The 12853-nt window shown below is 41.3% G+C and overlaps 1 protein-coding gene across 8 annotated transcripts in view; it reads left to right on the plus strand.

Moving 5' to 3' along the window:
* Positions 1–12853, plus strand: part of LOC120737653 (partitioning defective 3 homolog) — a 242640-nt gene that overhangs the window by 81052 nt on the left and 148735 nt on the right. For all 8 annotated transcript variants that reach the window (XM_040038476.1, XM_040038477.1, XM_040038478.1 and 5 more), the window contains 3 exons: positions 5143–5326; positions 11013–11200; positions 12709–12852. In XM_040038476.1, the coding sequence (XP_039894410.1) occupies positions 5143–5326; positions 11013–11200; positions 12709–12852 (516 nt within the window). The remainder of the gene's footprint in view (positions 1–5142; positions 5327–11012; positions 11201–12708; position 12853) is intronic.

Raw genomic sequence — 12853 nt, forward strand, 5'->3', positions numbered from 1 at the left:
AAAATGTGTTAAACATTTATTTTGTGACCCAGAAAGAATAATAAGAGTAATATTAAAACTAAGTAGCTGCCGCCATTGTTGGAAACTGAGCTGGGCTGCGCTATGAATTCTGGGACAAAGCTTCTTCTTCTTCGGGGTTTAACGGCAGCTGGCATCCTTGTAGATGCAGTGCTGCCATCTTCTGTTTCAGTCCGTTATTACACTCTTAAATCCTACTACTTATTCCTGCGTCTTTTGCGATCTTACAAAGCTTCAAAGGACGCGTCGACTATTAAATCAGTCGTCGACGATTTTGATAGTCGACGTAATCGTGACTAGTCGACTAATCGTGGCAGCCCTAGTGTGTTGCAGTGTTTACTGTTAGCTCCATCTCTGATTTATTCTGCTCAGCTCAGTGGGCAAGAATATCAGCAGTGCGTAGAAACCTCAGGTCAACTCGAGTTTTGCAGGTGTAATTGCAGAGCTATGCAGAAATGTAGCACATAATAAAGCCGGATGGATTGCAAATCATTTTCATTTGGATTTTATAATTACCATAAAAGTTCTTTCCTTTAATCTGAAGTCCTTTAGTTTCATATTTTTTTTGTTATTATTAGATTCTTAATAACACAAATGGCAAGTTACACAAAGGAAAAGTTGCAAATGTAGTTGTGTTTTCGATAAGTACTCTTACTTTGAAAGACAAGTGAAAAATACACATAGTGCCTTGCAAACAGCAGGTTACATATTAATTTTTGTTGTCTTCAACATATTGACACAGTTCCACAGACCAATCAACACCTAATTCTCACTCTACATCCTCTGTTTTTCTCAGAACCTTGCTAATTGGATGTCACCCTTGTTTTGTGGTGTGTGTGTGTGTGTGTGTGTGTGTGTGTGTGCGCTCCTATGCGTTTAAGCAGCTCTCCTGTGGCAGGGTCAGGGCTGTGCTTGTCAACAAACCTCAGCAATTAGCTTTGACTCGGGGCTGTTTCTTAGCTCGCAGACAACAATTCAAAACCTCCGACAGAAATAACACGTAACCTCGAGGGAGCATCTGTCAGTCACAACGCTGCCCTGTACTGCTGAAGCTACGGCATATTCACTTATTAAAAACCCATGTTTGGTCAGTTTCCAAGGGAAGTCTGGCAACGGCTGATGTTCCCTTTGACCTTATTCAGCGTGTAAAGTAATAGCAGCCAAAAGCCAAATCCACCGAGACACTGAAAGTCAACTCGGATTATAAGTAATGTATTTTTAATTTTTGTTTAAACATTTTTACTTTACTGTGCATTTTAGCGTTACGTATGACACTCGAGCGGAACATTAAGCTTGAAGTCTTGTGCTGCATTCAAATGATGGACATGTTAGTAGGAAATATGACATTCCAAACCACCAAGCTTCTGCTCATATTGTTACGACTTAAATAATTCCACCCTTCCAAAGTTTGGCGCATGCCGCTTGCTGCAATCTGATACAAGCTTTTCATGGGAATGCAAATTAAGGCTTGAATGCATATTTTGGGGTTTAAAAAAATACTCTTGGGGACTTTTCTTGAACAGCATTTATTCCTGACAGTTCCTTCTGAAAGCTTGAGGCGCGTTTGCTAGTTAAAAGTTTTTTTTTTTAGCAGCTACACTCTTGCAACGTTTGTGTCTTATTGGTGTACCCCGCAGCAAGCGTTTGTTTTTGTACTGAAAAATGTTTATTACTATCTACTCATCTGCATATGGATGTATTCACTGTAAGCAAATGGTCCCGTACATGCGCAATTTGTATGCCGTGTAGAAAACAATGCAATGCAAATACTTCTAGTGACTGTTTCTGGGTTTCAATAATTTAAATTATGCGAAAAACTTTGAGGTCCCTGCAGGCTTTTTCAGGCGTCAAAGACTGGGAGCTTAATGCCATAGAATAATAATAATGCAGAAAAGCGTCAGGGATAATGGGCGAATGTGATTAACGATCTGTCCAAAATGGCTTTAGCAGCAGATATTTGTATGTCTCAACAGGTTTTATGATTGCTGCTGTTTTTTGTCAGATATCCCAGCGCTGTACGGCTTTTATTTTTGCAATGCTAATTGCTGCAGATTATTTCTACTTTGAGCGATATCAGGTAAGCTCAGCCTGAACACATTTTTAGTGCCCGCTGCAGCTGAACCGATTACCATGTAATAACAGCCACATGGGCTGAAAAAGCACATGGGGTTGAGAGCTCTTCTTCTGTGGTGCCCTCGGGGAGTAGCCCGGGGAGGCAGGGAGTTTGCTGACTCAGCCCTTGTGGCCTGAACTGAGCTTTAATGAGGGAGCAGCAGACTACACTCACAGGTTTATATAGATTTGTACACATAAAACACACAATTACAAACACACAGCACACACTCCCTTTTCTCATGAGTCTCACTAAAGCGCACACACGCTCGCACCTGAGCGCACACACCTGTTTTACTTGTCAGTCCACTATTTTCACCTCTTCTCCTTTCTTTTCTGTCTTTATTCGCACTTTCATTACTTCTGCAGCGCACACATAGCCTCGCCCTTTGACCTTTGTAATCCTCATTAACGTGCGCTCACATTAGCCTCTGGCTGTAGCGAGCTGTAATTTGAAGTAAATGTGTTTGCGTTTATGTAAAGGGACTAATGGGGAAAAATGAGTGTTGAGGTCTGTAAATGTTTTTAAGTGTGCGTGTGTTTGTGTGTGTGCCCTGGAGAGTGTGTTTCTCTCACCAGGGGAGCCTGTCCAGCAAGCTATAAAACTCCACAGCTCTCAGGCTAAATGTGGCTGAAATGAAGGTTTAATGTGCTGGAAAAATGGTCGTTGGATTTGAATGGTGTGTGTGTGTGTTTTAATGGATTCTGTGGGTGTCTTTGTGTCTCTAGATGTAATTGTGTGTGTATCAATGCATTTCTTTTTATTTGTCCGTGTGTGTGTGTGTGTGTGTGTGTGTGTGTGTGTGTGTGTAGAGAGAGAGAGAGAGAGAGATTTAGAGAATGTGATGTATTTTAATTTGCACTGTATGCAGCCTGAATGTCTTGAAGTGTTAATATTTTGTGCTTACAGTTTCTTTTCATCTTTAGTGTGATGAAGATGATGTTTGGACTTTGATGTTACTTGTGAGAATCATTGAAGCAATAGACGCACAACGACTCCACCATGGAATTGGTTTCATTTATTTTAGTCATACGTTACGTACAAATATACTACTTTTTAAAAACAAATATACTACTTTTAAAAGAACCCTCCAGTCATTTTGTACCGTACGCTCATAAACGGCGAGGTGTGACCCTTTAGTTCCCCGTCTATGCCCATAAAAAAGTCAAAAACCGCATGGAATAGAAATTTGGCTGATCTTCTTTGGTCATTTCTCCAGTGGCGCCCCTCGACCTTGGTTTGAGTGGCGGCTGTTTTTTTTAAATCGCTGCTTGGATGTCCCGGTGTGACCACTTGCACTTGAGCGCTTGGGATGGACTCTTGTCATCGCTGATCAGAATTGGGTCAGTTTGAAACAGAATTTCTCTCTTGGTTGCCCGTAGTGAAATTAGACCGTGTTTCTGCACGGTGTAAGATCAGAACTTCCTGAGATTAGTATAAAAGATTTTCCTCCTCTGACTGCAGTCGAAGCGAGGCTTCTTATGTAGACACCTTCGCTTGTAGTGATTGTTTTGCTTTCATACTCCTGAGCGTTACCTTACTGATTACATGATATTAAAAGCAGTATTCATGATGCATATGCAACTAAAATTGTTGATTAAAGAACTGCTTGCTTCGAAGAAGTGAAATGCTTCTCCTTTTGAATTCCCTCCTCTTATAAATGTTAAACTGGCTTCATTTGAAACTCTTCCTCTAAGAGGAAAATCTATTTCTGACGCTAAATAAAATCGATAAACCTGGAAACCCTTATTACTGATCTTCAAAGAGCCCTTGCAAAAACATATCTTTATTTCACACGCAGCATGGTATTTTTAAAATATATATATATTTTCCTTGAGGTGAAATTAGTATGTTGTCTGTGACTAGCTGCTTTTGGTCAGTTTTTCTTTAAAGTTCAGGCGTTTCCTTTGGTTAGGATCATGTCAATAAACCCAGATAAAGTGAAGTGATGTCTTGAAGATGTTTGAGCGGTTGAGCACGTGTGCTAGTTTTGAATGTGGTTAATATTTTGTGCATTAGGGGGCAAACCTTATCGCAGTCGTGCTTCTGCATCAGATCTCACCTCGAGGGACGCTCGGATCACATCCCTCGAATTGGCACGTGTTGGATGGATTTTTCATTTTCTCCTCAGCTAACTGAAGCCAGCTGAGCACATACGCCGGCCTAGTGGGAGTCGCAGAGAGATGGCATGAATGTAATCTTTAATCTAATAAAGGGACTCTGCAGAGGCTGGAATTAATCAGATCTGTGAGGTCTTTGAACATAAAGACGTGGAGTGAAAGACGAAGCTTTTTGAGTGGAGGGAGAATATGATTGGACATAATGAGTGTGTCTCTGTCATAGAATAAAATAGGGGGGGGGGGTCTAAATCACCTCAATTTTCCTTTGGACTTTACGTGCGGCCCCCGTGCATTTGAGCCGAGAAGGACCACCGTGTCTTCTATTTATCTGTGCATGTTTTCAGGGAAGCCACTTCTACATTTATAGAACACCAGCTATGATTTGGACTTCCTGATTACACCCAGTAGGACTGATTTTTGAGCCAGTGTGGTTCAGTTGGTGTTAATGCCTACCTTCAAAAATCACACAGTGTGCTGTGTTTTAATTATTCTTATTTGCCTCTTCCTGGATTAAATGGATTAAAATCAGATTTGCAGATAATGAAGTCTCTCCTTTCCCATATAGTTTTAAATATATAGGGGGGAAATGCATGAATGCTGCTTAATTTCAAGTCTGAGGGAAAATGAGTAGGTATCGCTACAAAAGAGTCGTTCATCATTATCATCTTCTTCTTTTTAGGTGTTTATCATTTTTTGTTTCCTGTCATTGCACCTTCTTTGTAATTGTTCTCTATATCCAGATTACAGCTAAGCATTGTCATTCCATAAAGTTAAAAATATATATATTTTTCCTGTGCTATATTACTTCGATACTGCGGTGTAACATTAAGCTACATATTTCTGAAATCTGACCTTTTGTGCTCTCTCCTCTGTTTTTCCTCTTTCCTGCAGTTAATAGCTATATATGATGAACAGGAACCCCATCATGGCGGTGATGGCACCAGTGCCAGCTCCACAGGCACCCAGAGCCCCGACCTGTTTGCTGCAGACCTCAGCGCAGGCAGCGGACCCTCTGCTTTCCAACCTTACCAGGCCGCCAGCGAGATCGAGGTCACGCCTTCGGCCCTGCGCACCAGTAAGTCGCGAGACTGGAGAACACGCGTTTCTGGATCAAATACCATTAGGGTTATTAGCACAGGCATGCATTATTTTGACAGATGGATCATTACCCTAAAGATACAATCAGGAACTGCAACATTGGCTGATTAATATTTAATTCAGTTCGTCTTATATTCCTCACGTTATCATCTTCATTGGAGTCAAATGTCATCAACCACAGCAGTATAGAGAAAACACAACAAATCACCTTATCACGTCCGAGCCGTACCGTCGCCCTGTTCATAAATTTTGTTAATTGGACAGGAGGTGCCTTTTTTATTTTATTTTTTTCAGACACAGATAGCCGTTTGATCCCCGGCCAAAGTGGCTAATTGGTTCTATTCGCTGCCTCCTAAATCAAATGTGACGCTGAGGCCATTCACCTCTGCAGTTTCGCTGGCCAAGTCGCTTCTTCTACTGCAGTTACTCTGAGTTTGGATGGGAAAGTGACTCGTGTAGGTGATTTGTCAATTCGGCTCAAGCGAGATCTTTTGCACAGAAGCAAGCAAACATGTACACGCAAATATACAGAAAGACAACCGTCACCACCCGTCCATATTTTTATCAGACTACCTAAAGTGAAAGAAGTGTTCCTTCTATTTGTATTAGAATAATTAATAATTATGGTTTTATGGGCGCCAGTTTAGCTCAGTACGTTGAGCGGGCGACCACATGCCATGCAGCTGAGAGCAGCTGGCCCGGGTTAGCGTAGAGTCCGACCTGCAGCCCTTTGCCGCCAGTGTTGCCAACTTAGCGACTTTGTCGCTATATTTAGCGATTTTTCAGACCCCCTTAGCGACTTTTTTTTCCTAAAAAGCGACTAGCGACAAATCTGGCGACTTTTTCTGGTGTTATTGGAGACTTATTTATGACGACTTTTTGACGTGAAAGCGGGTATCGCTTTTACTCTCAACAAGCAGCGGTGCTGCCGGGGGCACCTCACCCGTTCCAAAGCGCTCACGGGCGGAGGATAGTCCTCCCCCAGCTGCTATCAGGGCAGAAGATGTTCATACCTATGCGTCCGAACTGCAAATGAATCGCGCATGAGCGAAGCCGCTGCTCCCGCACTGACTGTAACGCAGTCAGTTCTTCTTTTACTGTTATGCTGTTTTGTGGATCAGGTTTAAAACTACTTATAAACACACACACACAGTGTAACTCCACCAGAGTGCCTATTTCGGGCCACTTTTGCCGGTCCAAGCCCAGATAAAGGAACAGGGTTGGAATAGTGACATTACAAAAAACAATAATTGCTAAAATAAATTTAATTTGTAGTTCTAAATAAATTCTAAATGCATTTAGGACGTTTTTTACCCTGTCTCTTCCCTGATGTTATTTCTCTGTCCAACAACGTAGGTTACAATTATATTAGCATGACCAATTATGCAAATTAGGCGGTGACGTCATGTAGCGACTTCTAGCGACTTTTAGGACAGCCAATAGCGATTTTCCTTGCTGAGGAGCTGGCAACACTGTTTGCCGCATGTCTGCCCCTGCTTTCCTGTCCTCTCTTCACCGTCTATTGAATACAGTTGATATAAAAAATATGGTTTTATTAATATAAAATTGAATAACAAAAATAGAGAAAATCATAAATTCAAAATATTTTTTTGGTCCAAAAGAAATGCGTCTAATTCATACCAAGTTTTTTTTTTTTTTTTTTTTTTTTTTTTTTTTTTGTAATGAATAGGAAGCAGACAAAAATATATTAAAGTAAATCTATAGTTACAGACTGTATTAAAACAAATCGAAGGCTCATGTTTGCCTTTCTTTTTCTCTTTGTATTTATTTGTTTGTTGGTGCTGTGTTTTTTGTGGTCTCTTTTGGAGGTGGGTAGTTGTCAGCTAATGCTAATGCTAGCTAGCTTGCTAGCCACTCTGAAGTGGCTAAGTCAGTCTTATTTAAACAGAGAATTAGCGTGTTAGCATGTAGTGATCACAGCAGCACTGTAAAGTAGGCTCCTGCACTAAACTAGAAGTTTGATTAAGATTTTTCACTTTTAGCATAGAGCTTGTTTACCTCTAGACTGGATGTGTCGAGCACCTTTATGTGTAGTTATCAGAAAGAGTAAAAGTTAAAAGGAGTTTTTTTTCCATTACTGTCTTTTAATTAGCACCAAAGCCCTCTACTGTCTTATTCACTAATGACCTTTGAAATAGCATTGACTGACAGAGACAGCACAATTTTCCTTTTCTCTTGGTCTCAATAACACACACACACACACACACACACACACACACACACACACACACACACACACACACAGTGCGACGGAGGTCACTTTAGCCCTAATTGCGTTTCTGGATGAGAATGCTGATTGTGAATTTTCAGTAAGAAATTGACATCTCTGCTACAATCACACCTGCCAGATACGTCCAATTTAACTTTCTTCATAATAAATTCTAACCCTGCTTAATTGACGACTCAGAATCTCATCAGCTGAATTTTAATGGGTTTTAAGAAAAATGTCTGACATGGAAGAGAAAGAATTCGATTATTTTTTTCATAAGCACCCTAATGAGACTAGCTTTCAATCACTGATTTATGTTGGAGAGAAGAGGAGATGAGAAGCGCTGGACTCTGTGGGGCTTTGCCAGTTTTCTTGTTCGGCCCAGGAGCTTAAAAGAAAAATGATTAAGCTTATTAGACAGAGAGCTCTATCGAAATTCACAAATGGATTGATGTTATTTTCTTGGCTTTGTTAAATTGAAAAACCTCTGCAGATAAGAAAATAATAATTAAGGGACAATACTACTGTTGTGGATGTGTGAGGCTTTCAGATGCCAACTTGAAAAAGATTGTCTTTTTGAACATAGCAAAAAAACTGAGCTTGGTGTACCCTGTGTGATTTTGCGCTATTCCACATGAGAGATGATCAAAGTGAAATAATTGTGGTGATTTCTTTAGTTTTTTTTTTCTCCAGAGCAGTAGTCTTTTGTTGCACAGTGATGGTGAAAGTTGGCTATTGCATCTTGTCTTGTGATCAGAGATGGCCTGGGATCAAATGAAGGTTGGCCATCTCACAGCGTGACTGCTGCTTTGACCCGTGTCAACTAACAAAACAACAAAAATTGGGCATAAAATGATTTCACTCCATATCACACTGGTGCAAATGGTAAAAATCCCCAAAACAACCTGATATGAATAGACGGAGGTAAAAACAGAGCTCTGTTTGTGTCGGGGATGAAGAAGCATCATTTGTTTTGTGTGAACTAGCTGTAATGAAGACCAGCAAAAAAAAATTATTTGAGGAACTTTTTGCATACATCATACATTTGACATACATCAAAGTACGCTGTATGGGGACCGTAATCATGGCTTAGAGCAGTGGTCCCCAACCCCCGGGGACCGGTACCGATCCGCAAGAGTTGAGGCTCAGGTGTGAAATTTATGGTTTTCGGGTTTTTTATCGTTAACTCAGTTTCCCTGGGTCTTTTCCCGTGTTGTAGTTGTGTGTCTTATTTTGAAAGAAATATTTACCCATTACCATAGCGACCAGAGAGCATTAAGGGGCAGAGAGGAGGATGTTACTCTCAATGTTGTTGACGCATTTCAAGAGGACGCTGCTAATAAAGTTACACAATTACACAGTGAATTCATGTTTATTATTATATTTACAAAATACCACAGTTTTTGTCTTGATCGTATTGTTTTATTTTATTATATTTATCCGCGACACCTTAAAGGCCGGTCCATGAAAATATTGTCTGACATTAAACTGGTCCCTGGGGCAAAAAAAGTTTGGGACTTCAGCCTTAGAGTTCCCAAATCCTGTTTTTATGTCGGGAATGTTATTGCCGAACTGCCCTGCATCCCTTAAATATTGCAATTACTTCTAAATGACACACCTGCTTTTAATAACTCCTCATTTAATTTGATTAGGTCTTGTACTCAAAGAGTTATGCAGACTTTGGTGTAATTTATTCTGTGTTTTGTTGCAGCTGCGTTCATGACATAGGTGCTGTCATTATGCACTTCTTTTTTTTTTCTCACTTATGAGATGTCTGAAGTAGCGTGAAATTTGAGCTGGTGAACGGTATCTTAACCGGCACTCATTAACCAAGCTGTTGTGCTGTAGTTAGAATAATTGTTTTCTGATCACTGCGTCTGACAAGACGAACAAAAGGTTAATGACTGCAGCTGTGCCGCGAGATCACAATGGCATTTAAGATGAGCGATGACAAAGAAGGGTAGCGACCTGTCTTTGTTTAAAGCATTGTGACTGCGTGAAACCGCCAAGCTTTTTCCACAGCGCCGATGCAAATTCAATAGATGTGGGTTCGGGACACATTAGTCTTGACCGTGATTCGGTTCGAGGGAAGCACCCCTGCATCCTAATGCCTCCTGGGAGTTGCAGTTTCAGCTGTAGGTGTTGTTGAGACCTGTCAGGCAGCCCGCACTCTGTCCCCTCCTGAACTCCATCCCCCAGAGAGCCACTGCCTCCCACAGCTCAGAGCGATTCATATCCCACGCTCTGGATGACCCAGAAGAACCACCGAGCCAAGTACATGAGTGTACACATTTACACACTCTCATCAACCACTGTAGCTGTGGGCTCTAGTATTTCCAAACATAAACAACATTGGTCACTGATTTGTGCACATCCGAAATTAAAACTCATCATTAATGTGTATTCTTTACACAAGTTGAACACACACACAAAGATCCACTTAATGTGAACGCATCCTACTCTAAACAAAACTATTAGATGATCTCATGCGCAAACTCACCAGTTTGTCAGGAAACACAAATAAACAGGCACACTAACACACACAGACGACCACAGTCAATCTAGTCTCACAATACACACACACACACACACACAAAAACAAGCTGTTGACTCAGATACACACTCTTTGGGAAGATCACAGCATTTCCTGTATGAGCACACACCACCATCTCCAAACATCTGAAAGCTTGTAAACAGCAATATGTTTTGGAAGAGAACATGGGAACATGACACTTGGCGTGGTCGTCCCGAGACGACGCTCTGGCTTTTTAAACACTTCTAACCTTTTATAATCCGTGTCTCCTGTGTGGTCTGATGGCTGCCCTTTCAGCTAATCAAATGAGCTCGTGGAAATTTCCAGAGGTTATTTTTATTGTCATAACGTCGTGTCTTGTGTACAAGCGCGGGCTGCGGTGTTTTCGTGCACGCTGCCCCTGTTGGAGGTTGTTATTTGGACCTTGGCCCGCCGCCCACACACTGGAACTTTTCAGAGTGAAGAGTTTTAATGGAAGGCATCCACTAACGCTGGGGTTTCTCAATAGGCTCTTCCTCTTATTGTTGTTCCCACACAGAGCCTGCTGCTCTGCGTTATGGTTGAGATGCACTGACAGTAAAGCAGGGCTGCCTGATTAGACTTGTGGCGATAAGTCACATTAATTCACAATGGGATGATAATGGAATCTGTTTCTTTTATTAGCCCACATTGTTTGAGACGTAAAATTTGTTCCAGCAAATTTACATCAATCTTCTCCAAACTGTCTTCTTCCTCAGCCTTTGCCGTTAGTCTTTAACAGATAGAGCCGAGGGTTTCTTTTGTTGTTTGTTTGTTTTTTGTTTTTTACATAAGTATGAAAGTGGAACTTTTCCATTGAAAAGTAAAAAACAAAAAGGTACAACAATGCTTTGACGCCCTGGTGTATGACCTGTTCCTCAGATATGCCCCTCCACGTCCGGCGCAGCAGTGACCCTGCTCTGATGACCATCAATGGGCCATTCAGCGGCGGTGAGTCACGGGTCCAACCAGATGAGACGCCATCAAGGAAGAACCCAACCCGCTGGTCGACCACCGCTGGCTTCCTGAAAGCTCGCCACTCGTCTGGCACAAATAGCCTGGAAAGGAAGGTTGGTGCTTGGATGTCAAAACCAGACATGGCTTTGCGCTAGCTAATTTTGAATAATTTGACGGTAATGAAGGAAATTGCACACACAAAACTGCATGAGGGATGCTATTGTCTTTTTAGTACAAATGCACTAAAGGTTCCTTTGCATCTGTTATATATCAACATCTTGTTTTCGTCACCATAGAACTCCTTAAAAGCTGCTTTATGGCTTTTTGTACTTTCCCAAGATGAAACTGATCACATTGAACATTTGCACCCTTCTGCTCGGTTTGTGCCTAAAGCCACATACCTCCACACTGTTGTTTAAGATGCACCTCCCAATAAGTGTGAATAAACATAATCGACTAAGAGATGCTCGTTGTATCTAGCTTGCTTGTATTTAACCACAGAAGCCACAACTCTGCTATTTGGACATCTTTGATTTTCTTGTTTTTGTAGCTCTGCTGAGCCACAGATAGACTCACTTTAATTCCAACATCTTCTGTCTCTCCTTTTCTTTTTGTAAAAGTAACTGTTTAATGTTTTGCTCCGAGCCCACCAGACACCCACCGACTTGTGTTTGTCAGTGTGAAGACTAGGGTTGCCACGATTAGTCGACTAGTCACGATTATGTCGACTATCAAAATCGTCGACGACTGATTTAATAGTCGACGCGTCGTTTGAAGTAGTAGGAATTAAGAGTGTAATAACGGATTGAAACAGAAGATGGCAGCACTGCATGTACAAGGATGCCAGCTGCCGTTAAACCCCGAAGAAGAAGAAGCAGCTTTGTCCCAGAATTCATAGCGCAGCGCAGCCCAGTTCAGTTTCCAACAATGGCGGCAGCTACTTAGTTTTAATATTACTCTTATTATTCTTTCTGGGTCACAAAATAAACGTTTAACATATTTTCAGGCGAGAATGTAGCTGTGTAAACCTCAAATATCTGCTCAGTTTATCAAGACACCACATATTTTCAAAAGTGCTCCGAAGTCTGTTACCCACTAGCTCGATAGCTAGCCGGGGTCAAGGCTCACTAGAGCCCGTGAGAACACCGGACTCCCGGCAAATCGTTTTCAAACCCACCGCCGTCTTTCGCTACTCAGGTTATATATATATAAGTCACTTAGATAACTTTAAAATGTTATTGTTTGGCTTTTTTTAGTATTTTATTTGTTCCTGAGTAAATCGGTTTGGCTGAGATTAAAGTTATAGTTTTTACACAGCTGAATAAACGTCAAGCAGACAGCTGATTATCAGAAGTGTGAGATGCTCGAGAATATACTCCGATGTACACACACCAGCTCACAACTATAAAGTGGTCCGGTCTGTCTTTAAAAAGACTTGTGAACAAATTCAGCGCAGGTTGATTAGCCTTTATTGTTAAGGTTTTAATGCTTGATGTGCATTTTTCAGTAAGAAAAGAAACATTTACTTAACAAAAAGCAGACATGGCATATGTCTGAGAAATGTAGTAACAGTATTAAAAGTAAAAACAAAAACTATTCCTTTTTTTTTTTCTCCTTGTAGGGTAAAGGGATGGACACGTACCGCAGTCTGCCACGAGACGCTGGGACCTGGGCCAATCAGAGAGAATTCCAGAGAGAGACAGCACGGTCATCGCTCAGCGCCAATCATCCCATGGTGGACCGCTGGCTGGAGAGACAGGAACAGG

Source organism: Simochromis diagramma, unplaced genomic scaffold, assembly GCF_900408965.1.
Source record: "Simochromis diagramma unplaced genomic scaffold, fSimDia1.1 OVJJ01000247.1, whole genome shotgun sequence".
NCBI lineage: Eukaryota > Metazoa > Chordata > Actinopteri > Cichliformes > Cichlidae > Simochromis > Simochromis diagramma.